This window comes from Mytilus edulis, unplaced genomic scaffold, assembly GCF_963676685.1.
Source record: "Mytilus edulis unplaced genomic scaffold, xbMytEdul2.2 SCAFFOLD_1224, whole genome shotgun sequence".
NCBI lineage: Eukaryota > Metazoa > Mollusca > Bivalvia > Mytilida > Mytilidae > Mytilus > Mytilus edulis.
In genome coordinates this window covers 1,387-26,785 of record NW_027268210.1, presented here as the reverse complement: position 1 = coordinate 26,785, position 25,399 = coordinate 1,387, and the positions used below count along the sequence as shown (strand labels likewise).

Below are 25,399 nucleotides of genomic sequence, written 5' to 3'. Positions count from 1 at the left end.
AAAGTGACTCATGTATCGTAAAAGATCAACCACGAGTAAAATGATGAACATTGTTGGCCAGATGGTGAATCGATTATTAAGAATAGCCATCAAAAAAATGTTTAATTGTTATATAGAGGTACAGTGGGAGGAATGAGATCTCACAAAACATATTTAACCCCACTGCATTGTAAATAGCGCATGTCCCAATTCAGGAGCCTCTAACCTTTGTTAGTCTTTTATGTTTGTTTTTAATATAAGTTCATTTATGTGTTTTGAAGATCTATTTGTGGACTGTTTTCTGCTCTTTAGTCGAGTTGTCTCTTTGACATATTCCCCATTTCCATTCTCAATTTTATAATATGTAGTTTTGTATATATTGTAGTATGAAAAAAATATGTGGTCACAACTTTGCTAGTTTTAGTTTCATCTTATTGTCTTTTCTTTTCTTTTTCAGAAATGAATGCAACGATGTTCCAGTGAGCCCAATCAGCTAGGATCTGACCCGTCGGTTGTTTCATGAATAAAACTATGAAGAATGCACTTTCTTTAAACTGAGTAAAACAAGATCATGAATCTTCTGAATTGAATTACCATATATATATATATATATATAGAGCATACAAATTTAAGCTTAATAATGAATAAAATAAGTTCAAGTTGGGTATTCGCTAATGAAACAGCAACCCAACAACAATGATAACCAAGGGGCTAAAAGACATAGAAGGCAGCACATTTTTGGCAGTAATTGTTTTCAATTTATAATGATTTCTTCTCCTAGATAGTAGATAAGCATTATTGTCTATAAAGTCTTTCAGATTTTTATTCTGCGCGTGTATCAAATTTAGGAACCACACATTTATGGAGGTATCGGTTAAAATACATTTCCATGTTCCACCTTGGTCTAGACACTTCCATTATAAAACCTAGAACGATCCTGTCAACATGTTCGACTGCATATTCTCTTTTATACTAGAAATTTAAATGAACTACATGATTTTAGATAATTCACATAAAAAATCCTGGCAATTGGACCAAAGAACATATCAATATGAAAAAGCACCAAAGTTAAACGTGGAATTCAGATGGTCCGAAATGCAATTGGCATACAAAAATGAAACAATAATGAAATTATTCTAATTCAAGATATTGCCTGACACCTTCTTCTTCATAATTATCTGTGTTATTCATAGCACTTTGATTTATTAAGTCATTTGAATGTCCAGGTACTAAGTCGCCATCATTAATTTCTTCATAGGGAGAAGTAGTCACGTCATAGATATTAACATTGTTTGTCTGTCCTGCCGCAGCAAAATATCTGTAATTTATATATTTTATTTATTAGAATGATAGACAATTAAAATTTAGAATTTTAGAATTTAAATACTGTTGAAGAAAATGTATGATATGTTTTCTTTCCGCGCAACCCATATTTTGATTTGAGACCATCTTCATCAGTTAACATTAAGACCAAAATTTAGGAAGCCAAATTAATTAATGTTTGAGAGAAAATAAAGGGACCTAAACAGAACAATCAAAACCCACATAAAGTCACTTTTTATTCTGGGAATAAAAACATGTATTCTCAACAACCATCTTCCTACATCCACTTCATTTGAAGTGTGGTGGATGGTAATCTCATTGGCAATCAAACCACATCTCCTAATTTTCACATTCCTTGATATAATTGAAGACAACCTGGTCAAGGAATTTAGAGCTATGCAAGAGGGAGATGCATTCCATAATCTAAATTGGTTCTCAATTTCATAACAGAAAACTTTAATAAAACAAAATCCGTATTTTTATTCAATAATGGCTTCCGAGCTGGTACATGTAGCTGGGACTAATAGTTGATAAAAAACATGCCCGAATCTTCATGCACATATTTCGCGTATTTATTCTTTTCAATCGTTTCATCTCATAAAACAATCAATACTTTTATCGGTTCTTATTTGTTTAATGTTAGAGATATTGGTTTGAAATATACCGTTTTGATTGAATTTTGCTCAAATAGATATCTGACGTTTTGAAATAAATGCCTATTTTACACATTTTAAATCACGGATAACGTTTTGACACAACCTTTTTCAACTTTTGATCTTCAGTGCTGTACAACTTTATACTTTTTTTCGCTTTCGATCTTTTATATCTGGACGTCACTGGTGAGTCTTGTGTGGACGAGGCGCGTTTTTGGCGTATTAAATTTTAAACCTGATGCTTTTTGTTATTCATTAATCATGTGTTTCTTTGTCTAATACGTTCTATTTATTTGTATTGTAGTCCTGTAATATTAAATTGTCATTTCAATGTTATATTTAACATTGCCATTAAAGTGCGAGGTTTGGCATGCCACAAAATCAGGTTCAACCCACCATTTTTTCCTTTAAAAATGTCCTGTACCAAGTCAGGAATATGGACATTGTTATATTATAGTTCGTTTCTGTGTGTGTTACAATTTAACGTTGCGTCGTTTGTTTTCTCTTATTTTTGAGTGTAAATTGACATTGCGATAAGACGTGTCACGGTACTTGTCTATCCCTAATTCATGTATTTGATTTTGATGTTATATTTTGTTATTCTCGTGGGATTTTGTCTGATGCTTGGTCCGTTTCTGTGTGTGTTACATTGTAGTGTTGTGTCGTTGTTCTCCTCTTATATTTATGCGTTTCCCTCAGTTTTAGTTTGTTACCCCGATTTTGTTTTTTGTCCATGGATTTATGAGTTTGAACAGCGGTATACTACTGTTGCCTTTATTTACGATACCCATATATCCATCGTAAGATTGTACATATACGTCAAAATAACAAACTTTTTAAGCACTGTTACTAACGGGATTAGGAGACACTTGTGTTTGTAAACTACCATAATGAAGAGGAACTATTTATCGATAAACCATAAAAGTTTTATAAACCATTCAAACAACTGCAATTATAATTAATATTTGACAAACAGACAGTTAAGAGTTGTCTCATTGGCACCCATACCACATCTTCTTATATATAGTTCATCGAGATACTCACATTGCTCTTGATTCAGATTTTCTTTTTGAATCTATAAATAAATGTTAGATACTATCCATTGTAATGATGAATTAAAACACAACACAACTGGCAGACTTTTCATTTAAAAAGAAGATAACACCTAAAGGTAGAGTTATATAAAAAAAGAAGATGTGGTATGATTGCCAATGAGACAACTATCCACAAAAGACCAAAAATGACACAGACATTAACAACTATAGGTAACCGTACGGCCTTCAACAATGAGCAAAGCCCATACCGCATAGAGTTATGCATAGTATGATCGGGAATATTGTTGTTGTTTCTGTTTTTGCTCAGGTCATAATCATATTCCCTTTTTCAACAGTTAATCAAACACATATAATCTAAATGCAAACTTCATTTATCAATTAAGCGTCAATCACCTACAAAGATATACATTTTTTAATGGTTTTATAATGCTCAGTATTTAAAATAAAATTGAGAATGGAAATGGGGAATGTGTCAAAGAGACAACAACCCGACCAAATAAAAAACAACAGCAGAGGGTCACCAACAGGTCTTCAATGTAGCGAGAAATTCCTGCACCCGGAGGCGTCCTTCAGCTAGCCCCTAAACAAATATATACTAGTCCAGTGATAATGAACGCCATACTAATTTCCAAATTGTACACAAGAAACTAAAATTAAATAATACAAGACTAACAAAGGCCAGAGGCTCCTGACTTGGGACAGGCGCAAAAATGCGGCGGGGTTAAACATGTTTGTGAGATCTCGACCCTACCCCTATACCTCTAACCAATGTAGAAAAGTAAACGCATAACAATACGCACATTAAAATTCAGTTCAAGAGAAGTCTGAGTCTGATGTCAGAAGATGTAACCAAAGAAAATAAACAAATGTTGTGTTTTGTGTACTATTATTTCCTATTGCTGTTTTTTTTTCAAGCCATGGCGTTGTCACTAATGAGTTTGAATGTTCCTTCAGTGTGTCTGTCTCTTCTCATTTCTATCTTTTTGCATACGTATGTTAACATAGTGTTGTTTGGTCGTCTTGTAAATAAATAAATAAAACACTATGAGAATATGAAGCGTCTAGTTTTCGTTTAATATGGACTAAACAGATTAAACACACTGTTATGAAATGTACTCGCATGTTTACTGATCTAAGGGGTGAGAAAATAATAATGCCACCGAAATATAGATCATTCTACTGTTAAAGTGCATTTACCCATCTCTGACTTTCAATTGTTTAGGTTTGAACGTTCTTGATCAAGTGAAATAATGAAAAAAACCGCTTCGGATGCACAGATGGAAACTGACAATGTTTCAAAAAGACAACACACCGTCCAAAGAGCAAAAAACAGCCCAAACGCAACCAATGGTTCATTAACCTTGCGAAAAAAGAAAGAGAAGACACGGCTTCCTCTGCCTCATTTTAGACTTATATCTCGAATTTGATATACATGGTCATCTCAGTACCAGAATATATGACAAAGAGACAATTTTAATTTTAAAATGATCAATTTCCCCACCTTAGTTGCAATAAACAACTTTACCTGCATATGGGATAAACATTTACCAACTTATTCGATATTCAAGAGCTTGCAGCACCTACTCACACTTTGTAAACCGCGACCAGTATCTGAACAGGACGTTGATGAATCAGGGGTATGTCAAAGAACGCCTCGTTCTTTTTCTTAAAAGGTTAATCGGAAGGTACCAAGACATTGTTTATAAATACTACGTATCAACTTCATAAATAATACACGATGGTCTTGAAGTATAGATTCTGAGTAATGACGTTGTTTATCAATACTAATAAGGTGTTATTGAGTTCTTTTATTTGTTTTTGTGAATATTAAGTTTACCATGTTTACTGTTTAGTCAGTTTTTAGTAATACTCATTTGACGTGGCTCTGTACTCGTAAATCCCGTCTCTGTGTTATTGATCTATTATATAATGTTTTGTATTCTTGTCTACTTTAAGAAAATGGCTGTACCAAGTCTGGAAAATGGCAGTTGTTATTTATTCGTTTAATATGTGTGAGCTTTTGATTGTGCCATTTGTTTAGGGACTCTACGTTTTGAATTTGCCTGGGAGTTAAGTATTTTTGTGATTTTTCTTTTTGATACAGCTACAAAAGACACCAACATTGTTTTAATAAGTTAGATATACATATCTGACGAGGTAATGAAATGCTGAGACGGGCTTGAAATACCTCAGAAGATTACACTCAATAAAGGCAGCAGAAGCCGCTAGCCCTGCCTGATCAAGGAAAAAGATAATATGATAATATATCCCTTGTATGCTATTTTCGTTACTTTTCTTTAACTTACCTCTTCTTTGTCGATAGACCAAGATAGATGATAGAATAACAGAGATCAAAAACAGGAAAACAGCAAGTAATACCAAGCTAAACAGTCTAACGTTAAAAACATTAGAACCTAAAAAAGATTGATATTACATATTTATTTGAACAGTAATTTTCCGAAGAAAATATTCACACTTCTATAATGATACACAATAACCGTGGTAAATATTTGAAATATTTGCTGAACGTCTGCGCATATTTTCAGTCATTCTATAGGGACTGTTAATCAAAGAAGATGTAAAGACCAGGAACTTAAAAGAATATCTATGAGACATGCTTGCTTAAATAAAAAACCCGCTGTATATGTTGTTTTTGGTAGGCTGTTGTTTGTTGTTTGTCGTTAGGTCTTCTTCATTTTTGTCATGTTGTTTTCAGTTATTTTCAACTAATGCGTTTTAAATGTCCCTTCTGTATATGTCGTCTCTCTTTTGCAACTGTTATGGGTTCCATCATAATAACATGCTTATTCTAGAAAAATTACAGACAAAAAGTACTATTGACACATGAATAGATATATAACTAGTGTGTATCTATAAAAACCATTTGATATGTATGCGTTTATAAAGTGCTATTTGATATTTTAAATATTGAATTGAAGTCCGAAAATGTACGAAAAATAAGGTTGATTATTCATTATAATTTGTTTGCAAGTAAGAATTTTACAATAAAAGCAGTATCTTATATATAATACCATTGCAAGAATTGTTTAATTCAAATGTGGTTTCTGCTATTCCGTGATTATTTCTAAGTAATAGCAGGAACTTGAACCTTCCGATGTCTTCTTTTACCACTGTTAGGCTTGCGATGTAACCGGTGTAGGGTACAATTTCCCCATACATTCGTATAACTATAATGTCGTTCGACGTTTTTTGGTAAAATCGTGTTGAATTTGGAAGCAGCCTATTTTTATGATACCACTTTGGTTTGTTCGGCTTTTGCATCGATAAAAACTTTACAGATAATGTTACAGTTGTGCCCATAGTAACAGTTTTGTCAACTACAACTGGTGGACCTTGAAGAAAAGTAAAATAACAAAAATATCGAACTTCGAGGAAATTCAAAACGGAAAGTCCATAATCAAAAGAAAAATCAAAAGGCCAAATACATCAGTTAAATTGATAACAACTGTTATAGTACAGGCTTTAGGAATTAACCACCGTTTTATACCTAGCTTGACATCTCACTTGTATGACACTTGTAAAATTCGCGTTAAATAGTTATATATTTTGATCAGTTGTTATGTTTAGTTTTAAATAGATCGGATTGTTACATAACTGACCCATGAAAAAATCTGACTAAAGGAGAAACGTAACTCTTAATTTATCTATATTGAACTCTGGACTTTTAAAAGAATCTATCTTGAACTGAAGTAAATGATACGCATTTAAATGAAATAGTAATAGTACGAACAACTGGGAAATAACAAATCAGCTATTAAAAATAAAGGCATCAGTAGTATACCGCTGTTCGAAATTCATATATCGATAGAGAAAAAACAAATCCGGGTTACAAACTAAAACTGAGGGAAACGTATCAAATATGAGATAACTACAACACAACAGAAACACAACATTAAAATGAAACACACAGAGAAACGAACTATCATAATATAACAATGGCCATTTTCCTGACTTGGTACAGGGCATTTTAAGAAAAAAATGGTGGGTTGAACCTGGTTTTGTTTAACCAAAACTCCCGCTTTAATGGCAATGTTGATTAAAACATTAAAATGACAACATTACATGACACGACTACAATACAAATAAATGGGAGAAAATATAGGACATAGAAACAAACGAATTATAGCCAACGAAAGGTACCAGGTTAAAAATTTAATACGCCAGACGCGTGCCACGTCCAATCAAGACAAAACAAGTACAAAGTTGAAGATCACCGAGGACCAAAAGTTCCAAAAAGTTGTGACCAATACGACCAGGGTAATCCGCCTGGGACAAAAACATCTTTATTATTTAGAATAATTCATACTTTTGCAAACAGTAAATTTTATAAAATGACTATTTAATTGATATACATGACAAAAATGAAGTAGTGACTAGCTACAGAATAAAAACGGGTACATTACACAGCCGTGTTAGCCAAAGCCAGTGCAACACACAAGGTACAAAGTGACGTCACATTTGAATTTCTAAAACGAGTTCCCAAAATTAAGAAAGTATTTGGATGAATTTTAAGATTAGATTTGTATGACCTATCTAACATTTATTAATAACAGTGAAAATTACAATACTAATTAATATCAAATTGTAGGAGTAATTAGATAATTAATTGTATTATCTGACTATGTCGGTGTTTCCTCTGAATCAAACTGTAAACCAAATATATTGTGTAAATTTCGTTGATCCAAACTCAAATTTAACAAATGAACTGGATGATTAATTATCTTATTACCATAACACACGAATACAACAGAAAAAAAAATAAGATTTACAACTACAAACGTTACGGCATGTGACAAAATCCGATGACAATTACAAATATAACATCGAAACTAAATAAATGAATTTGGGATGGAAAAGTACCGTCACACGTCTCATATTAATGCGAATTCACACTCAGCAAAACAGTCACAATCGGGAATAAGTCACGTTCGGTAATAAAAAGACGCATATTGTTTATTTTCAAAGAAGCGATGGTTGACTATGATAAATTTTGATAATCAACAACTTATATGGATGTACAAAGTATAAGTTCAGAATCAAATCATAGCTTGATCTTCGACTTTATAAGGGAGCTACCATTTGATTTTGATAGGGGGGGGGGGGGGGGCTAGGATGAAATTTGAAAAAATAGGCAGGACAGGAGTTTTGAGTAAAAAAAAAGCAGGATGAGACACTTACAAAAAAAAAAAGTCAGGATAAACTAAAAAAAAAAAAAGGCAGGACCGAACAGAGTGAAAAATAAAAATGCAGGACAGAGATTACAGCTAAAAAAAAATGCAGGACAAAATTTTTCATCCTAGCCCCCCCCCCCCCCCCCCCCCCCCACCCTAAAAATCAAATGGTAGCTCCCTAATAGGATAAAACACTTTTCCTAACACAAATTAAATGATTAGTAAGAGGAAAATGCAATAAACTTACTACCTTTAACGATAATACTGGTAGAAATATCTTGGTGGAATATCTTTTGTGAATCTTTGTTCCTTGCTTCACATATGTATTCACCATTGTCTTCATAACTGCAAGAATCGATATTCAAAAACGAATCATTTCCTGTTACATTTCCTGGGATAGATCTAATATATGTACCATTAAATCTGTGCTCCCAAGGGTAAAAGTCAAATTCTGACATCTCACCACTAATTTGGCATGATAGAATAACCGAGTCAGTTTTGTTGCAGAAAACCATATTAACTGTTTCGAGAATTGGAGCTCCTGGAATATATATTTTGGTGATATTACATGTTGTTTAATGAACACACACTTACAACAATCTTGATAAACAGTAACCCATGTTTCAGTGAGTATTCAGATCTAATAATTCCTTAGGAAAATGAAATTAAGAATACTATGATAATATGAATTGACACTCTAATAACAACGAAGAAGCAAATCCACTTTTTTAGCAAGATTGTTTACATTTCATTGAGACGCTATGCCAGTGCATGTTTCTATGTTGTGTTTATTGTACAGTTGTTTGTATTTTGATATTGCCTTTATTTGCCATGTCATTGTTAGTATATTTTCGACTCGCTCTCTTATGTCTTACTGGACGATAACAAATAAATGAAGGTTTTATCTTTAAAAAAAACAGGTCGCCAGTTATTTACATCTTTGTGAAACGACCTGATGAACAATCGTCTAACTTTTGAACAAAACTCAATCGATCATACATTACGTATTTTAGAATAACTTTTACTAGGTACAGTTGATAACAAAGATTTTGACCGTTTGAAAACATGAAGAATAAAAAACAAGTAGAAGTACCATATAAAGTTAGATTACCGTTGAGCTGGTAAAGACGCTCCACACAAAGTATCGATTGGGTACATGTACTTACTGATTATATGAAGTTTGATTGACGATGAACTGGCAATCACACTTGATAGTTTACATGTACAGAGTGTTCCGTTATCTGAAGACTTTACTCTTTTTGAAAGTTTAGCAACGTATGTATTATTATGACTCCTGTCAGTTTGAACATCTGTGTCAAGACAATTCATATACAATTCGAGAATATGACCTCTGGAAATAGCTTTACATGTCAATTCAACCACACTACCGGCATGTAATGGAAAGTCTTTATCAGTTGTAATAAAAGGACCACTTATATCTGCAAATGGAAATTATTTGATTTGTAGCAATTGATACAGCCAAAAGATATTTTCCTTAAAGTTTCGCACTTTATATAATACACATTGATTCGAATACACATGTGAAAATACTTAATATTGTGCACAGCATTCCGAAGCATTCGCGATCACCAATGTTTATTTTGGGGTTCGTGTTACTCAATCGTTAGTTTCCTATGTTGTGTTTTAGCTTTTTTTGTTTTTCCCATTACGTTGTCAGTTCATTTTCGACTTATGAGTTAGAATGTCCTTACGATATATTTCGCTTCTCTTTTCGAATTGTCTTTGATCTAAATTTAAGGAACTGTGAGTACTCTTGGAACGATAATCTCTTAAAGTTAGGGTTTTTGTGTGCATATTGGCGGTCTGATCCCTTTATCAAAAATAATCTTACAGTGTGTTCTTATGTTGTAATGTTACGGCACTGTGTCTGTTTATGAATAGGTTTCAGATTCTGTTAACTAGTCCACAGCACATGAAAGCACTGTCGGATTTTGACAGTGTTCGATGAGTTAAATCTGTAGTTTTGAAGACGGTAGTAAGTCTTCTAGTACTTTTTTTATTTCTTGCAATGATGTGTCAGTTTTTCTGTGACTTTGAATATTACTTTTTCAAATGATTCGGTTTTTGACATGAATTATACCAAAACATATGTATGAGCTTTGCTCATTGTTGAAAGCCGTGAAGTGTCCTATTAATTCCTGTTCGGTGGTCTCTAATATATATTTCCCTTAAACTGCAACTCCTATACATATTCAACATTCATACGCACCAACTACAGTCATAAAAAGGCAATCTGATATGGTACCAAAGATCTTGAAATCCATAGAACATTTGAATTGTAGAACTCCTCTAGGTATCTCTGCATCATATTGTAAAATAAAACTTCTGCCATCTGACAGACACTGACACACACCACTCTGGCACATTGACGAATCTATGGTTGAGAAGCAGCCACTCGCGTTTTTATATATTTTTGTACGAAACTGATTGTTAATATGAAAATAAGCTGAGGAATCTTTAGAGTCTGTATTCGAGGTACAAAACAATAGTATCTTTTGTTGGGTTTGAACATACTTAGGTCCACTGACAGTAACTTTAAGTTGTACTTTTAAACCTAAAAAAAGATTGAATATATTATATATGTTGTGGATTGTTTTATTTGAGTAATGCTTATTGTAATGAAAAACTTTTTGATAATAAAAGTCTCAGCAGTTATCATATTTTCTCAGACATGAATAGAGGTTAGACAACTAGCGTAGAATAGAAAAAATACGAAGCATCTTTCCTCTGTTGATACTATTTTGGTGTGTGTTGTGCGCATTGGTATTTTTAAATAACTTTAGATCATTATTTGTGCAATTGCTCTGTGAAAAGGAGCCAATAGTATAACCAATGTAAAAGAAAAATCTTGAAACCAAAATTACAAAATGAATAGATTCAAATTTTAATTCTCCATTAAAAAGAAATAATTGAATTAAATTCCAATTCTAGACTTACTTGACGCAAAATATTACCTTAGCTTGTGAAATATATAAACTATTTATTCAAACTTTAATTAACGTCATAAACAAATATATATATTCACTTATAATAAGTAAACTTATACCTATACTTTTCGGCACTGTAACCTCCACACTGACTTTATCAAGTTTAAATCCATGGTAGCAGCCCCATGTATCATTTAATGGAAGGTTATTTAGGGCTCGATTAACGACATATACTGTTTCACCAGATATTATGTCTTGCGTTATGTTGTTCGTGTGCAGACTTGCGTGGCACTGTGTCGTTGTGTTTGGGGCCGAGCAGTATGCTACCGATTCACCAGACGGATTAAAAAATACGATAGGTAAGTGTAAATCATCTGTTTTACACACTATTCTAAGCTGATCCTCGTATAAACTCCAGCTTATGCAAACATTTCCATGGATTTGGCTAATATCTGTTTAAAATAAAATATCACATTTAGTCTTGGAAAAAACTAAGAAACAGTATAACATGTGTATAATGAAAGCTAAAACAAAGTACACGTTATAAATTCTGACTCCGAGTCAGATGCTTTAATTCAAATAAATTTCTCTTGTTAAGTGGTCGAGGGACTATACTCAAAATCATCTACACACGATGTTTGTAAGATGCCGCGAGCTGATTTGTTGTGTTTTCGGGTCATTCCCAAGTTTTTACGACGAAAAATTATGATTGGCGTAAATTCAGTTTTGTACCGCTCCATATTGATCCATATTCAGCACTAAATAAAAAGATAAAGGCCAGAATCAACCTATCAACATGACAAGAAACGTTGTTTACGTTTAAAACATTGCTAACATCATTCTTCAAAAGCTTTAGGATTATCAAAATGGACGATAAAGAACGTAAATATATCTGTGAATGCTTCAAGAATTACAAGAGTAGCATGACATGAACTAATACTACTAGTAGTTGTACAAACACACGATAATGTGGATCATTAAGTACAAAACGATAAACAATTTCTAATCAATTTTTTTGGACTTTTTGTCTTTTTGAGTTGAGGTTCACTAGCGAGTATTTTTTAGACGAAATGCCATTCAAATATTATTTCTAGTACCTATTATGAGTTAATCAAACGACGAATACAACTTCTGAAGATTAAGATTTTTTATTCTGTAGTTGTGTTAATATTGATAGAGTAATCCCCAAGGATAAACCAATAGAATTTTTTTTTTAAAGTTTTATAGCTCAACTTTTCACTTACATTTAAGCAGAATAAATGTATAATATATATAAATATCCATGTTATCCCTAGTTTGAAAAAAATATTATGCAATGTTATGTCTGCAAGGCCAGTTTCCTATTTCCTGATTTGTTGCCATCTATCCGAAAGCAATTGCATTTTAATAGGTTATATGTATTTAGATTTCATCCGGATATAACGAAAAAAAATGTATGCAGAGGAAGTAGGAAATATATATGTGATAAATGTGCATTATTATAAAACATCTGCACAATTAATATTTAATTTATAACTATTTTGATCTGAGCGTCACTGACGAATCTTATGTAGACGAAACGCACGTCTGGCGTATTAAATTATAATCCTGATACCTTTTGTAACTATAATAACCGAATATTCTGAATGGTTAGATATTTTTTTATAAATGTAGGCACCAGTTTATCGATGTACCAATCTCCTCCATTAAAGCATGTAAATCTCATAACCTTTTTTTTGTGTATTGCTGATATGGTGAAAACGGGAAAAGTACAAATCAGACCAAGTGTGGCTAATATTGGCTTTAGATGCCATTTCTATGCGAACAAAATATCCAACGTTACGCGCAAAATCGACCGATGTGGTCGACTTCCGATCGATGTTTGCATTTGTGAAAAAAAAAACTCACCCGATAAAATTATAATGTTTAATTAAAACCAACTTTACCTAATTTGGTTATTAAATGTTTTTTGTATTTGTTTCATATTTATACTAAAGTGCGCCAGTTTTTTTCATGTGTAATGTAACTGATGCTTGTGGTGTAATTTCATTTTAATTTCTTTATCGCTCGTAAGGTGATTGGCACATTTTAGCTCTATACTTCTGAAGACTAGTCATGTTTAACTCTGAGTTACAATGCATTCCCTTTTTCCTTCAAATTTACCTTTGAATTTGTCTTTTCATGGTATCGAATGATTACACGTGGTTGTCGTTTTGACCTTTTAATTTTACGCTTTTGTTATAAAATGTAATCCAGGCTTCCTTGTGAAGGACACCAGACGCGTTCTTTTGTCTATATTAGAGCCACTACAATGGCGACTTATTAAACCAGATGGAAGGAACAACATAAACTTTACGTTTGATAATACTTGTAAGAGGGGAGATAGTTAGGACAATTTGCGGAAATCATTCGACACTTTTACATATTTAAGTACTTTTGTTGAAGTGACTAAAATCGACATTTAGATAACTACTGAAGGGTTCGGGATTTCAAGTGAAGTATTACCAATAATGTTTATAACTTAATACACATTTGGTTATACTTGTATCAAGTGCAAATTATTAGTTTTTATTAACATGTTTGATATAGTTTAATTAAGGTCTTAAAGTTTAGAGTATGAATAATAAGAGATGATGGGTAAGCGTCAGAGTTTATTTAATAATCTGTACACAAATTGGATAGAAATATTGGTACTGAGTTTAAGCGAGATGGTTTTTTTTTAACTCTTAATAATTTGGCCTTAAACTTTTTTCTTTATATTTCATACTGTATTTTAGAAAGTAACCATAGAACACGTCGCATTTTATTTTACAAGTACTATATATACCATGGTTATTACGAGTTAACATATTTAAACAAACGAATCCGAAGGATGAGTTTGTTTAAATATGTTAATGAGTAAGACACATGGTATATAAAATTTGTAATATAAATAAAATGATTGACAGCTTCAAGACCTTCAACTAATATTGGAAATTGATCACGTTACAGTTTTATCCAATGAAATGAAAGCTCGCGCAAGCTAGTCACTTTTGCGCTTCGAATTTGCAAAAAATGAAAGAAAATGTCGGATTTAGTTTTGCGCCCCGTGTATGATTGTAGGCGCAGGTAATTAAATAATGTCATCAGACTGAGGTAAACAAAAATGTCGGATTCCACGACAAGGATTAAATAATTATTCTAATGACGGTAAGAATTGTTGTTTTTTCTTTTTCAATGTATCATACAAATTAATCATATTTTACAGAATTTTCATCTAATTGAAAAATGCTTTTCTTCCGTTATTTTATTAGATTATTTATTAAAACACAATTTTAATGATAAAACAATAGATAGTGTACGTCCCCTTATCATGTTTTTTCACAGATATTTGTAGCCGATATTTATTCCTTTTTGTATAGATACCCCCCTTTTTAAATCGAAATTTAATTGCATTTTCGCAAAGGAAATGATAGTTTTACATTTTATTTTTTTCAAAACTGAAAGAAGAAACATTTAGTAATTGTTTCCAAAATTAAGGAAATTCGTAACAATCCTATATAGTTTGAAAAGGGGTTCTTGAAATGTGGGACTCATAATTTATTGCTTTTTCTTATAAAATGAAAACAAATGAAGAACTTGACCTTTTAGTATGTTTTACAGCTTCCTAAATATTTTAGAGGCGGATACATTTAAAAAAAAAGGTGGAGCTTCAGCATGGAATAACATGAAAATGAATATGTTATACCATGGCTGAAGCTCCGCCTTTTTTCCTTTGGATTCTAGTCGAGTTGCATATTTAATTAGCAAAGTATGGTAACATAAATTTGCATATAATATACCATGGTTTTCCCTCACCACACTTTTTAAGCAAATTATTTCATAAAAACATCAAAGGAAAAAAAAGACAGAAACTATGTTTCAAAAACATTTATATGTTTGTGTTGTCATGAACTAGCATTAATTTTTTTTCGATTGGCGCTGATGAGTCTTTTGTAGACGAAATGCGATTTTGTCGTACTGTGTCTAATGTTCACACTTCAAGTACAATTTTATATTAATTAGATAGTCACTTTTATAAAAATATGAATTACAATTAATATCATTACATGTAATTTATAATTTAAGAATAAAACAGATGATAATAAAACTGCGTTAGTCGACGCAATATAAGAAAATCATGCTATGTATAGTGGAGATAGAAACGCGTGCATTAATATTTTCATCGTTAAGAAATGGGTATCAATTTTTACATTTATACGATCTAACCCGATTTTTTTTAATGGAATAGAAAGTGGAAACTGGGAATGTGTCAAAATGACAAAGACTCGACCAAAGAGCTGAAAACATTTCCAGACCATTAAGGTGTCTTAATGCAGCGAGAAAATCCCACACCAGGAGAATGACTTTGGCATTCCCTTAACAATAACGTATTCAATAGCAGCAAAAATAACGCCACACTTAGCTTTGAAACATGCTTACGAACCAATATAGGAAAATAACATACACACAAGGCTAACAAGGCTTGCGATTTCTAAATTGGAAAAGGTGCACCAATGCGGCAGGGTTAACCATGACTCAGGCATAGATTGCCTTAGCTGTATTTGGCAACACTTTTAGGAATTTTGGATCTCAATGCTCTTCAACTTCGTACTTTATTTGGCATTTTTGACTTTTTTGGGGATTCGAGCGTCACTGATGAGTCTTTTGTAGACGAAACGCGCGTCTGGCGTAAATATAAAATTTAGTCCTGGTATCTCTGATGAGTCTTTTGTAGACGAAACGCGCGTCTGGCGTAAATATAAAATTTAGTCCTGGTATCTTTGATGAGTTTATTGAGAGATCTCAATCCCTATCTTTAAACTCATCCAATGTGGAATAAACAAATATGGCGCAAAATACACAGTGAAATCCGAGGGTATAATCAGCTCAGTAGTCAATACTTCGGTACTGACATGATTACAAACATATCTAAATGTGCCCGTTTATAATTTTGGAATTTACGGGACCTAAGGTTTGACCTCCCTCATGCAAAATTGGCCTAAAAAAGATATATTACTGATTTCAGGTCATTAGTCGAATAAAACTTTATTGTAGTGACAGTAATGTGGGTAAACAAAATAAACAGACACTATAGGGGTAAAATGTCAAAAATGGATTAAACAGTAAGAGTAATAATTTACAAAGAAAAATAATAGAATACTAAAACACGTTATCAAGATGATAAAACAACGTCAGTACCTAAAATATATGTAAATGCAATGCAATGGATAATCACAGTTTTGTAATCCCACCTACACCTTATACCTTAGCCGTATTTGACAAAACTTTTTGGAATTTCGGGACTTCAATGCTCTTCAACTTTGTACTTGTTTGGCTTTTTAACTGTTTTGATATGAGCGTCCGGCGTATTACATTATAATCCTGGTACCTTTTATAACTTTTTTACATGAATCATATGAATTTCAATTGGATACATTTGTGTACCTTAGTATGACAAAGTTATTTTAGATTTATTTAATGCTTTTGATGTTTAAAAGGTTGTTTCTCGTTTGGTTATTGTATAACGTCTATTTATTCATATCTCTCTACTAATTATTTTTTAGTTTTTCATTCTTTAACGTTTTTCTTTTGTTAATGTAGCTTCTTATCATTTGTTTGTTATGATTCAAGATTTTCTTTTCGGACTAAGCAAAAAGTAAAATCCCAAAAATACTGAACTCCAAGGAAAATTAAAAAAGGAAAGTCCCCAATCAAATGGCAATTGATAGGAACTCAACCCTTACACGACATTTCGTTAAACTTGAAACCCATTTAAGAGAAGCACTAAGACAAATTGATTCAATTGATAATTGACACTTGGGATGTTGTTAGTCGTTAAGGAGGAGATATCAAATTTCAATTTCAATTATGTATATTATATTACGTATGAATTTTATGATAGTACCAACAAAATGTTCTATTTTTTTCCATGTCACTAAGGGCATGATCAACTAGGAAGTTGTCATTACCAAGAAAAAGTTAGAAGAAGATGCTATTTAAAGTACCAACTTGATGAGTACACGCTCGTTATATTAGCGCTAAATAAATAATCCAGATATATAATAAGTTATATGTGGTAAATAATGGGTGAGAAAGTTGAATTAGTTAGCGTGATGCAAACACAAGAATCTGCTAATTTGGAATATCAAGCAGGTCAAGCTGATGTGTGGGCTAAACTATACAAAATCCAAGACGAATATCGGAAGAGAGATAAACTGATCATCTACTCTTTAGTAGTTTTATTTTTTTGTTTTTCGATCGCAATTTCGGTCATTGTCTTATATTTAAAAGGTAAGTATCATGTTTTCATTTATTTTCATGTCTTCACTTTATTTTACTTGGGTATCATAAATCGTGACTTCTTTCTGTGTTTTCTCCTCTAATTGAATAAATAACTGCTCCTTTTAAGTATGTCCGCTGCTGAGATTCAAATAAAAAAAATTCACGAATGGTATCCTTTTGAAAAGGTTATGTTTCTTACACCAGCATTATTGAAATTAAAGATTGCTCTGTGAGCTGTGAGTGAACAAGATTAAAAACACACATTTGGCGGAAAAGGTTTCTCTGCATTTTTCGTATTGAATGTTTCAGGAGAAAAATATATTTAACTGTATGAAAAGATAGTTTTGAAACAACAAGTATTTGTTTGGTAGTATGGTAATGATATGTTATTTCCTTGCTGAAATATTGGAAAATTCAGGTGCTATATGTACTAGGGTCATTTTCAGAAAGGAAAACCTAAAAATAATCTGAATATTTACTTATATCCAGTACTATATGTAGCTGGTTTTTTTTAGCTGGAACTTTCACATTCATTTTCAGTGTGCATAGATCAAAAGTCAACAGTTGAAACACAGATACAACAACTGAAAACAAATGTGTCAGAACTTTATGATTCAAATAGACATATACAACTGATAAATCCAGTTGGTAAGTCAACTTAATAATGACTGGTATGCATATGCAAATTTACTGGTAACATTGCCAAGTTATGTCTCTACGAGATGAAACATAAAGATCATAACTGGGAACCAGTACGACAACAAAATTAATTTTCTATGAATATTCTATATCTCCCCAAAAGAGGTGTGGTTGAGAAACAGCTGTGTTTACAAAGTGCAACCTTTACGGTGATATATTTGAAAATTAAAAATTTACCAAATTTTAATACAGAAATATAAATTTATATATCAGTCTCATGAACGTGTCCGACATCCACAATTCTAAAGACTGTTTAGTAAAGACTGCAATATTCAGGGGTGGGGATTAGAATGCGTACTATTTTCAATAGGATCAAAGTGACATAAAATAAGATTCTCAGATAGAAATAGTAGTTGAGCAAAGGTACACAACAACTTCACTTGAGTGCCCTGGGTTAAGGACAGATACTTCTTATATCAGAAATGTGTGTAAATGCGGTTCCCCAATGCTTTGTAAGCATTTATGTGATAGAGATGTTTAATTCTGTAAAATTAGAATTATCTGATTGCATATTTTATTGCGATTTTTTTAACAATGGACAAGTATGCGAGATAGATATTCACGATTTTAGAAAATAATGCAAACAAATTCGCTATCGCAATTTAAAATGCGAGTTTTTATTTTTGCGTAACATATCTCGTCGTCTTGATAAAAAAAACCGTTCACGATGTTTGACAATATATAAATCTGTGTGACTTGAAAGGTTATGCTACATTCTACAAATAGACCTGTACTTTTAATAAGTAATGTGCTACAACCTAGGTCTATGTACCCTAAAATAAGCAAAGGAATGCTTCGGATAAAGTCTAATATAAATTCGACTTTTATTTTTAAACTGAGATAAAATGATTTCAAAACATGTGTAAAAGAAGAATAAGTGCATACCCAGAATTACAAAAACGTAGTTATTGCTTGTTTTATCCACAAATGTTACAATTGCTTTAACTCATCGAGAATAAATATGAAATGTGAGAAAGATATGGGAGAACAGGATAGCACAAAGAGTGATGAACTGTTTAAAGTAATTTCACCTGGCAAAAACTTAAGTGAAAATCAATATATTCTAGGTGATAAAATCAAAACTGGAAATATGGTCCAAATTGGTGACAAAGGTTCAATCGGAGACAAAGGTCCTATTGGAGATAAAGGTCCGATAGGAAACAAAGGACAAAACGGTCATAACGGAGACAAAGGTTCGATTGGGAACATAGGTCAAAAGGGAGACAAAGGTCCCTATAGGAGACAAAGGTCAAAAGGGAGACAAAGGTCCTATAGGGAGACAAAGGTTCAATGGCAACACGGGTCCAATGGGGGACAAGGGTTCAATTGGACACCAGGGATCAATTGGAGACAAAGGGTCATATGGTGACAAAGGTAAAAAGGGAGATAAAGGTCAAATTGGGAACAAAGGTCCTATTGGAGATAACGGTTCAATGGGAGCCAAAGGGTCATATGGTGACAAAGGTAAAAAGGGAGATAAAGGTCAAATTGGGGACAAAGGTCCTATTGGAGATAACGGTTCAATGGGAGACAAAGGTCCCATTGGAGACAAAGGTTCCATTGGAGACAAAGGTTCTATCGGAGATAAAGGTTCAATTGGAGAACAAGGTTCAATTGGAAACAAAGGTCCAATAGGAAACAAGGGTCACATCGGTAATATAGGAGACAAAGGTTCGAGTGGAAACCCTGGTCAAAAGGGCGATAAAGGTTCAATTGGAGAGAAAGGTCTTTTTGGAAATAAAGGTCCAATGGGAGATAAAGGTCCAATAGGAAACAAAGGACACATAGGAGACACAGGTTTGAGTGGTAACACAGGTCAAAAGGGCGATAAAGGTTCAATTGGAGACAAAGGTCCTATTGGTGATAAAGGTCCAATGGGAGAAAAAGGTCCAGTAGGAAACAAAGGATACATCGGTGATATAGGAGACAAAGGTTCGAGTGGTAACACAGGTCAAAATGGAGACAAAGGTTCTATTGAGACAAAGGTCCGATAGGAGACAAAGGACGAGTCGGTAGTAAAGGCGAAACAGGTTCAATTGGCAACACAGGTCCAATGGGAGACAAGGGTTCACTAGGGGACAAAGGTCAAATGGGGTACAAAGGACAAACAGGAGATAAGGGACCCGCTGGGGACAAAAGCCAAGTTGGTAAGAAATGTTTTAAACATCTGCATCCCTTGTTTAAAAGGTGAGAAAAAGTGACAAAAGCTAAAAAAGAATTTCATTGTCGATTATATGAAATGGGTAATAAGGACAATAAGGGATATTTGTCCGACGAGCATAAATAAAACTATTTTGGTTTGTTGAATGATTTAGCACTTAATTGAGATAAATGAATAAGTGACAAACAACTAAACAAAATAGAAACTAATTTCAAAACTCTATATCAAGATGATTCACTGAAAATTACTTGATTACGTAGATAATTTGAAAAAAAACATCCACTGAGGTAGAAGATGCACAGTAACACTGATGTCGGTGAACATAATCTTAATTCGAATATTCCTGGTATACCTATCTAAAAGATATTATCCCGAAATAGACAGTTGATTAACAATACATTAACTGTATTAAAAACATTTAAGCAAGTCAAATCACAGATAAGTGTGAGAATGAAAGGGATCTTCAACAATTATATCAATTTTAATCTCTTTCAAGACTATTTATTTATTCAAAATAAATGTGTGATTATTAATTTCATTTTTTTTACTATTTTCAGTGGCACTCACCTCTTGTGGACCTTATGAGTACTTAAATCCTACCAGTGATGGCATGATCAAGTTCCCCAAAAAGAGAACATCTGTCGGCGTGAACAATATCTCACTATTTATTAATTCAGGCGTGTTTACTTGCGAATATGCTGGTTTGTATCACATTTCCGTAACAATAATGACAAAAACGAGTCATGCATACTTCGAAGTGAGAAAAAATAAGTTAATGATTGTTCCTGGATACATTCCTGACCATGACAAGCAATTCAATTCTGGTACTATTAACACAGTGGTAGAACTAAACGTCAACGACAAGATTAGTGTTTGGAAAGGCAACGTGAAACAGTATTACAGCTATTACTCATGTCTCACTATAGTAAAACTGTAAAGTACTGGAATATAACATTATATTATAAAACTATCCAAATAAAAGTGTTAAGTCTTATGCGTTTTCCTTTATATCATACATATTTTTACCATGTAAAATTTCAAATATATAACCATACCATTTATTAAATTACTTTGTATAAGCTTACCAAGTATAACTTAACTATGAATAACCCCGTATGTTTAACCTTACCAATCATAACCTTTACATGAATAACCTTACCATGTATAACCATACCTTTATAACCTTACGAAGTATTACCAAACCACGCATTTCCATAACATTATCAAAGATAACCTTACGTAGTATAACCTTACCAAGTATAACCTTATTATGTATAACATTACCATGTATTTAACCTTACCATGTATAACCTTACTAAATAGAACATTACCCAGTAGAACTTCACTGTGCATAACCTTTCTTAGCACAATTACACCAAGAATAGCTTTATCATGTTTGGTCTCAATCTTACAATGCATTACCAATCCATGTATAATCCTGTCATGTATAACACTTCTATGTGTAACCCTCCCATGTATAATCCTTCCCATTCGTAACCTTACCATACATAACTTTATCGAGAAAAAAAAAACAACTTGTGTTTTCTTAATTTGCATAACATTACCAAATATTTGTACCTTACCCTGCATAACCTTACAATGTATAACCTAATCATATTTACATTGTAATTTACCATGTATTACTTTTCAAGTCTAACATTTCCTTGTATGACTTTACCAAGTAATATCTGACCCTGTATAATCTTCTGAAATATAACAGGTATAGAATGATCTTACACAACTTATATTTTAAAACACTGCATAATGAAAATGAGATATTTTGGTAAATATCAATGATGCAGTAACACAGGCACTTGTCTCTAAAAAATCCTATATACCTTTATATAACACAAGGCACTTAACTCGCATTTTTGAAAAATGTCACCCGGTCCCGAAATTCCGTTTTGTTTCGATTTCTCGGTTGTCAACCACACTAAAACTAATTACTAGTATGCTGTAAATTCAAATAGATTTATCTACATAATGGTGTACATCAGGCCTACCTTTGTTATCGGAATCACTCGTAGCAGGTCCCCCAAAATATCCAACCGTAACTATTTTATATTTACCCCAGTAGTTTTGTACTTGGAAACTAACATAAGAAGTTTATTGTAATGAATAAGTGGATCTTTCTTAGCTCTTACTATTTGGTAAGGTTGAAAAATACTTAAGGTCCTTTTTTTTTTATTATGAAAGCATTTCATGGCTTTTTTTTTATTTTAAAATAATTTGGCATCGTACATAACGGAAGTTACATTGACTAACCCGGTGCAGTAAAAATCGGTTTCAATTAAGATTACTACTATTTATATTAAAAACGCGTTAATTTAATTCTTTAAAAACTTTAGAAATAGCAAAGTTGAGGAACAATAACAAAAAGAAAAATCACAAAAATACTGAACACCAAGTAAATTTCAAAATTTCAAAACGGAAAGTCACTAATCAAATGGCAAAATCAAAATCAAAACTGCATACACATCAAACGAATGGATAACAACTGTCATATTCCTGACTTGGAACAGGCATTTTCTTATGTAGAAAATGGTGATTAAACCTGGTTTTATAGCTTTCTTAATTGCAAGGTTGGTACACCGTGATTATGAATTACATGTAACTACACACGGATAAACAAGTGTGACCAATAACAAAAACCGATCACCAAACATTTAGTCTAGATAAAACCAAATAAAATGATGACCAAAACAGTTTTTTTTGTGATACAGTTAGGTTCTGTAGTATTGCCGATGTTGCTAGATTAAACCCGTGACTGCACTCTCTTGTACTTTCCTAAATTAGTTTTATGGCTCAACTTTTCACTTACATTTAAGTAGAACAAAAATATACAAAAAATGACCAAACATTTTGTTAATGTTTCCTATAATATGTCAACATGTAATTGTGCGTTTTATATGTCTGCAAGGCAAGTTTCCTATATCCTGATCTGCTGTTATCCATCCGCAAGCAATTACATTTTAATGAGTAATTTTTATTGAATTTTATCAGGATAGAACGAAAAATTATATAACTAAAGGCAACAGTAGTATACCGCTGTTCGAAAGTCATAAATCGATTGAGAGAAAACAAATCCGGGTTACAAACTAAAACCGAGGGAAACAACGAAACATCAGAAACACTGGATTGCAACAAAAAACAAAAGACAATGGAACACAATGGAACACAAAAAAACGAACTATAAGATAACAACTGCCATTTCCTGACTTGGTACAAGACATTTGAAGTAAAAACTGTGGGGTGAACCTGGTTTTGTGGGTAGCCAAACCTCGCGCTTTTATGGCAATGTAAAATGACACCATTACATGACAGGACTACAGTGCAAATAAATGCAAAAACATTCAGACAGAGAAATACATAAATAAACAATACAATAGTACATTTCGACATGCTAATAGTTATCAAAGGTACCAGGGTTATAATTTAATACGCCAGACGCGCGTTTCGTCTACATGAGACTAATCAGTGACGCTCAGATCAAAATAGTAAGAAAGCCAAACAAGTACAAATTTGAAGGGCATTGATGATCCAAAATTCCAAAAAGTTGTGCCAAATACGGCTAACGTTATATATGCCTGGGATAAGAAAATCCTTAATTTATAGAATAATTCATACTTTTGCAAACAGTAAATTTATAAAAATGACCATATAATTGATATTCAAGTCAACACCGAAGTGCTGACTAACCACAGAATAAAAACAAACACGTATAACAATCTAGGACAGCACATAAAAACAGCACAACAGAACTACGCATTGTCTGTCACACGACTGCATCGACGCCACAAAAGTGACGTCACAGGTAAATTTCTAAATATAATAGAAGATGGATTTACAGTTAGAGATCAGGCTTGTATAATTATGGTATAAGATTTTTATAACAATTACACGACTATTAATATAGAATTGTGTTTGTAATTAGATAATTAATTGTATTATCTAGCTATGTCGGTATTTCTTCTAAATCAAACGGTAAAACAAATAAATCATGTAAGTTTAGTTGCTTTAAACTAGAATCTTATAAATGAGCTGGGTGATTAATAATCTTTTACTTTTACATACGAATAGAAAATAAAAAAAATAGAATTACAACTACAAACGATAAGACATTTAACAATATCCGATCAGAGTTACAAATACAAAATCATAACTAAATACACTGAATGTTGTATAAACAAAAACCGAGACACGTCTTATATCAATGCCTATTCAGCATAACGTATCAACTGAGATATGTAAACACCATACGATGGGGCAGATGGTATTTTACTGCTGAGAAAATGGGAAATTGATAATTGGGAAGTTGAAATCGTCCTGTTTGTCATTTTAGATTTTAGTGTGAAGTCGTCCATCTGTGTGAATATTGAGGAAAAGATCAAGGTATGAAGCAGTCCTTCTAACATTAATAGTATCCTTAATTTCAAGTTCACTGGGATATATGAGATGTAAGTATTGGCTGAAATATGGGTTATTCAGTCATCATCAATATATCTGAAAGTAAAATTAAAGAATTTCGCAAGGTGCTTTTTCTTTTTCAGGTTCTGAATGAATTCTGCTTTATACGAGTAAAAAACAAATCAGCCAGTAGGGGTGCACAATTAGTACCGATTGGAATACCCACTGTCTGTTGAAACATCAATCCTCCAAACTCAACAAATACATTGTCGATCAAAAAGTACAGCATTTTGATATTATCATCTTCAGTATATTTTCTGGTAGTTTCAGTGTGGTTTTTCACAAAATAAGAATTATTATAACCAAAACAGGAAATTTGTATCTACGATTCCCATATTTATAGAAAAAGTCCTGTTTAATGATATGGTGAAGTCGATCTTTCAATTAAGCATGGGGAATAGTAGTGTTAAGCGTAGAAAAATCAAAAGTTTTAATGTTGCTGCAAAATTGCAGAGATTGTGATCTAAGATTAAGCAGTAGATCTTTATAATTTTTTAGAATCCACATCTAGTTAACACCACTGGTAGAATATATCCCATCACAATATTTTTGAAGGTCATCTTTTACTGTAGAAAGAGTAGAAGTCAGTACTTTAGAAAGATGTTTAGTCGAACATTTTGATGATCCAGCTATGTATCGT

The 25,399-nt window shown here is 32.5% G+C and overlaps 2 protein-coding genes and 1 long non-coding RNA gene across 3 annotated transcripts; 1 reads left to right on the top strand and 2 right to left on the bottom strand.

Annotated features, from left to right (window-relative positions):
* Positions 1-761: 761 nt before the first annotated feature.
* Positions 762-5,444, bottom strand: LOC139507023 (uncharacterized). The gene is made up of 3 exons (XR_011660530.1): positions 5,317-5,444; positions 3,000-3,030; positions 762-1,297 (listed from the first exon to the last, which is right to left on the bottom strand). It is a non-coding gene; the product is annotated as an uncharacterized lncRNA (long non-coding RNA).
* A 456-nt stretch (positions 5,445-5,900) lies between these two features.
* On the bottom strand, positions 5,901-11,596 carry LOC139507022 (uncharacterized). The gene is made up of 5 exons (XM_071295611.1): positions 11,270-11,596; positions 10,433-10,777; positions 9,369-9,641; positions 8,453-8,743; positions 5,901-6,363 (listed from the first exon to the last, which is right to left on the bottom strand). The coding sequence occupies exons 2-5, from the start codon at positions 10,587-10,589 to the stop codon at positions 6,011-6,013; spliced, it is 1,074 nt and encodes a 357-aa protein (XP_071151712.1). The 5' UTR covers positions 10,590-10,777; positions 11,270-11,596; the 3' UTR covers positions 5,901-6,010.
* Positions 11,597-17,058: 5,462 nt separating this feature from the next.
* On the top strand, positions 17,059-21,284 carry LOC139507021 (macrophage receptor MARCO-like). The gene is made up of 5 exons (XM_071295610.1): positions 17,059-17,441; positions 17,973-18,080; positions 19,199-19,360; positions 19,407-20,278; positions 20,850-21,284. Exons 1-4 carry the CDS (start codon positions 17,234-17,236, stop codon positions 20,123-20,125), a joined length of 1,197 nt encoding a protein of 398 aa, XP_071151711.1. The 5' UTR covers positions 17,059-17,233; the 3' UTR covers positions 20,126-20,278; positions 20,850-21,284.
* Positions 21,285-25,399: the final 4,115 nt, after the last annotated feature.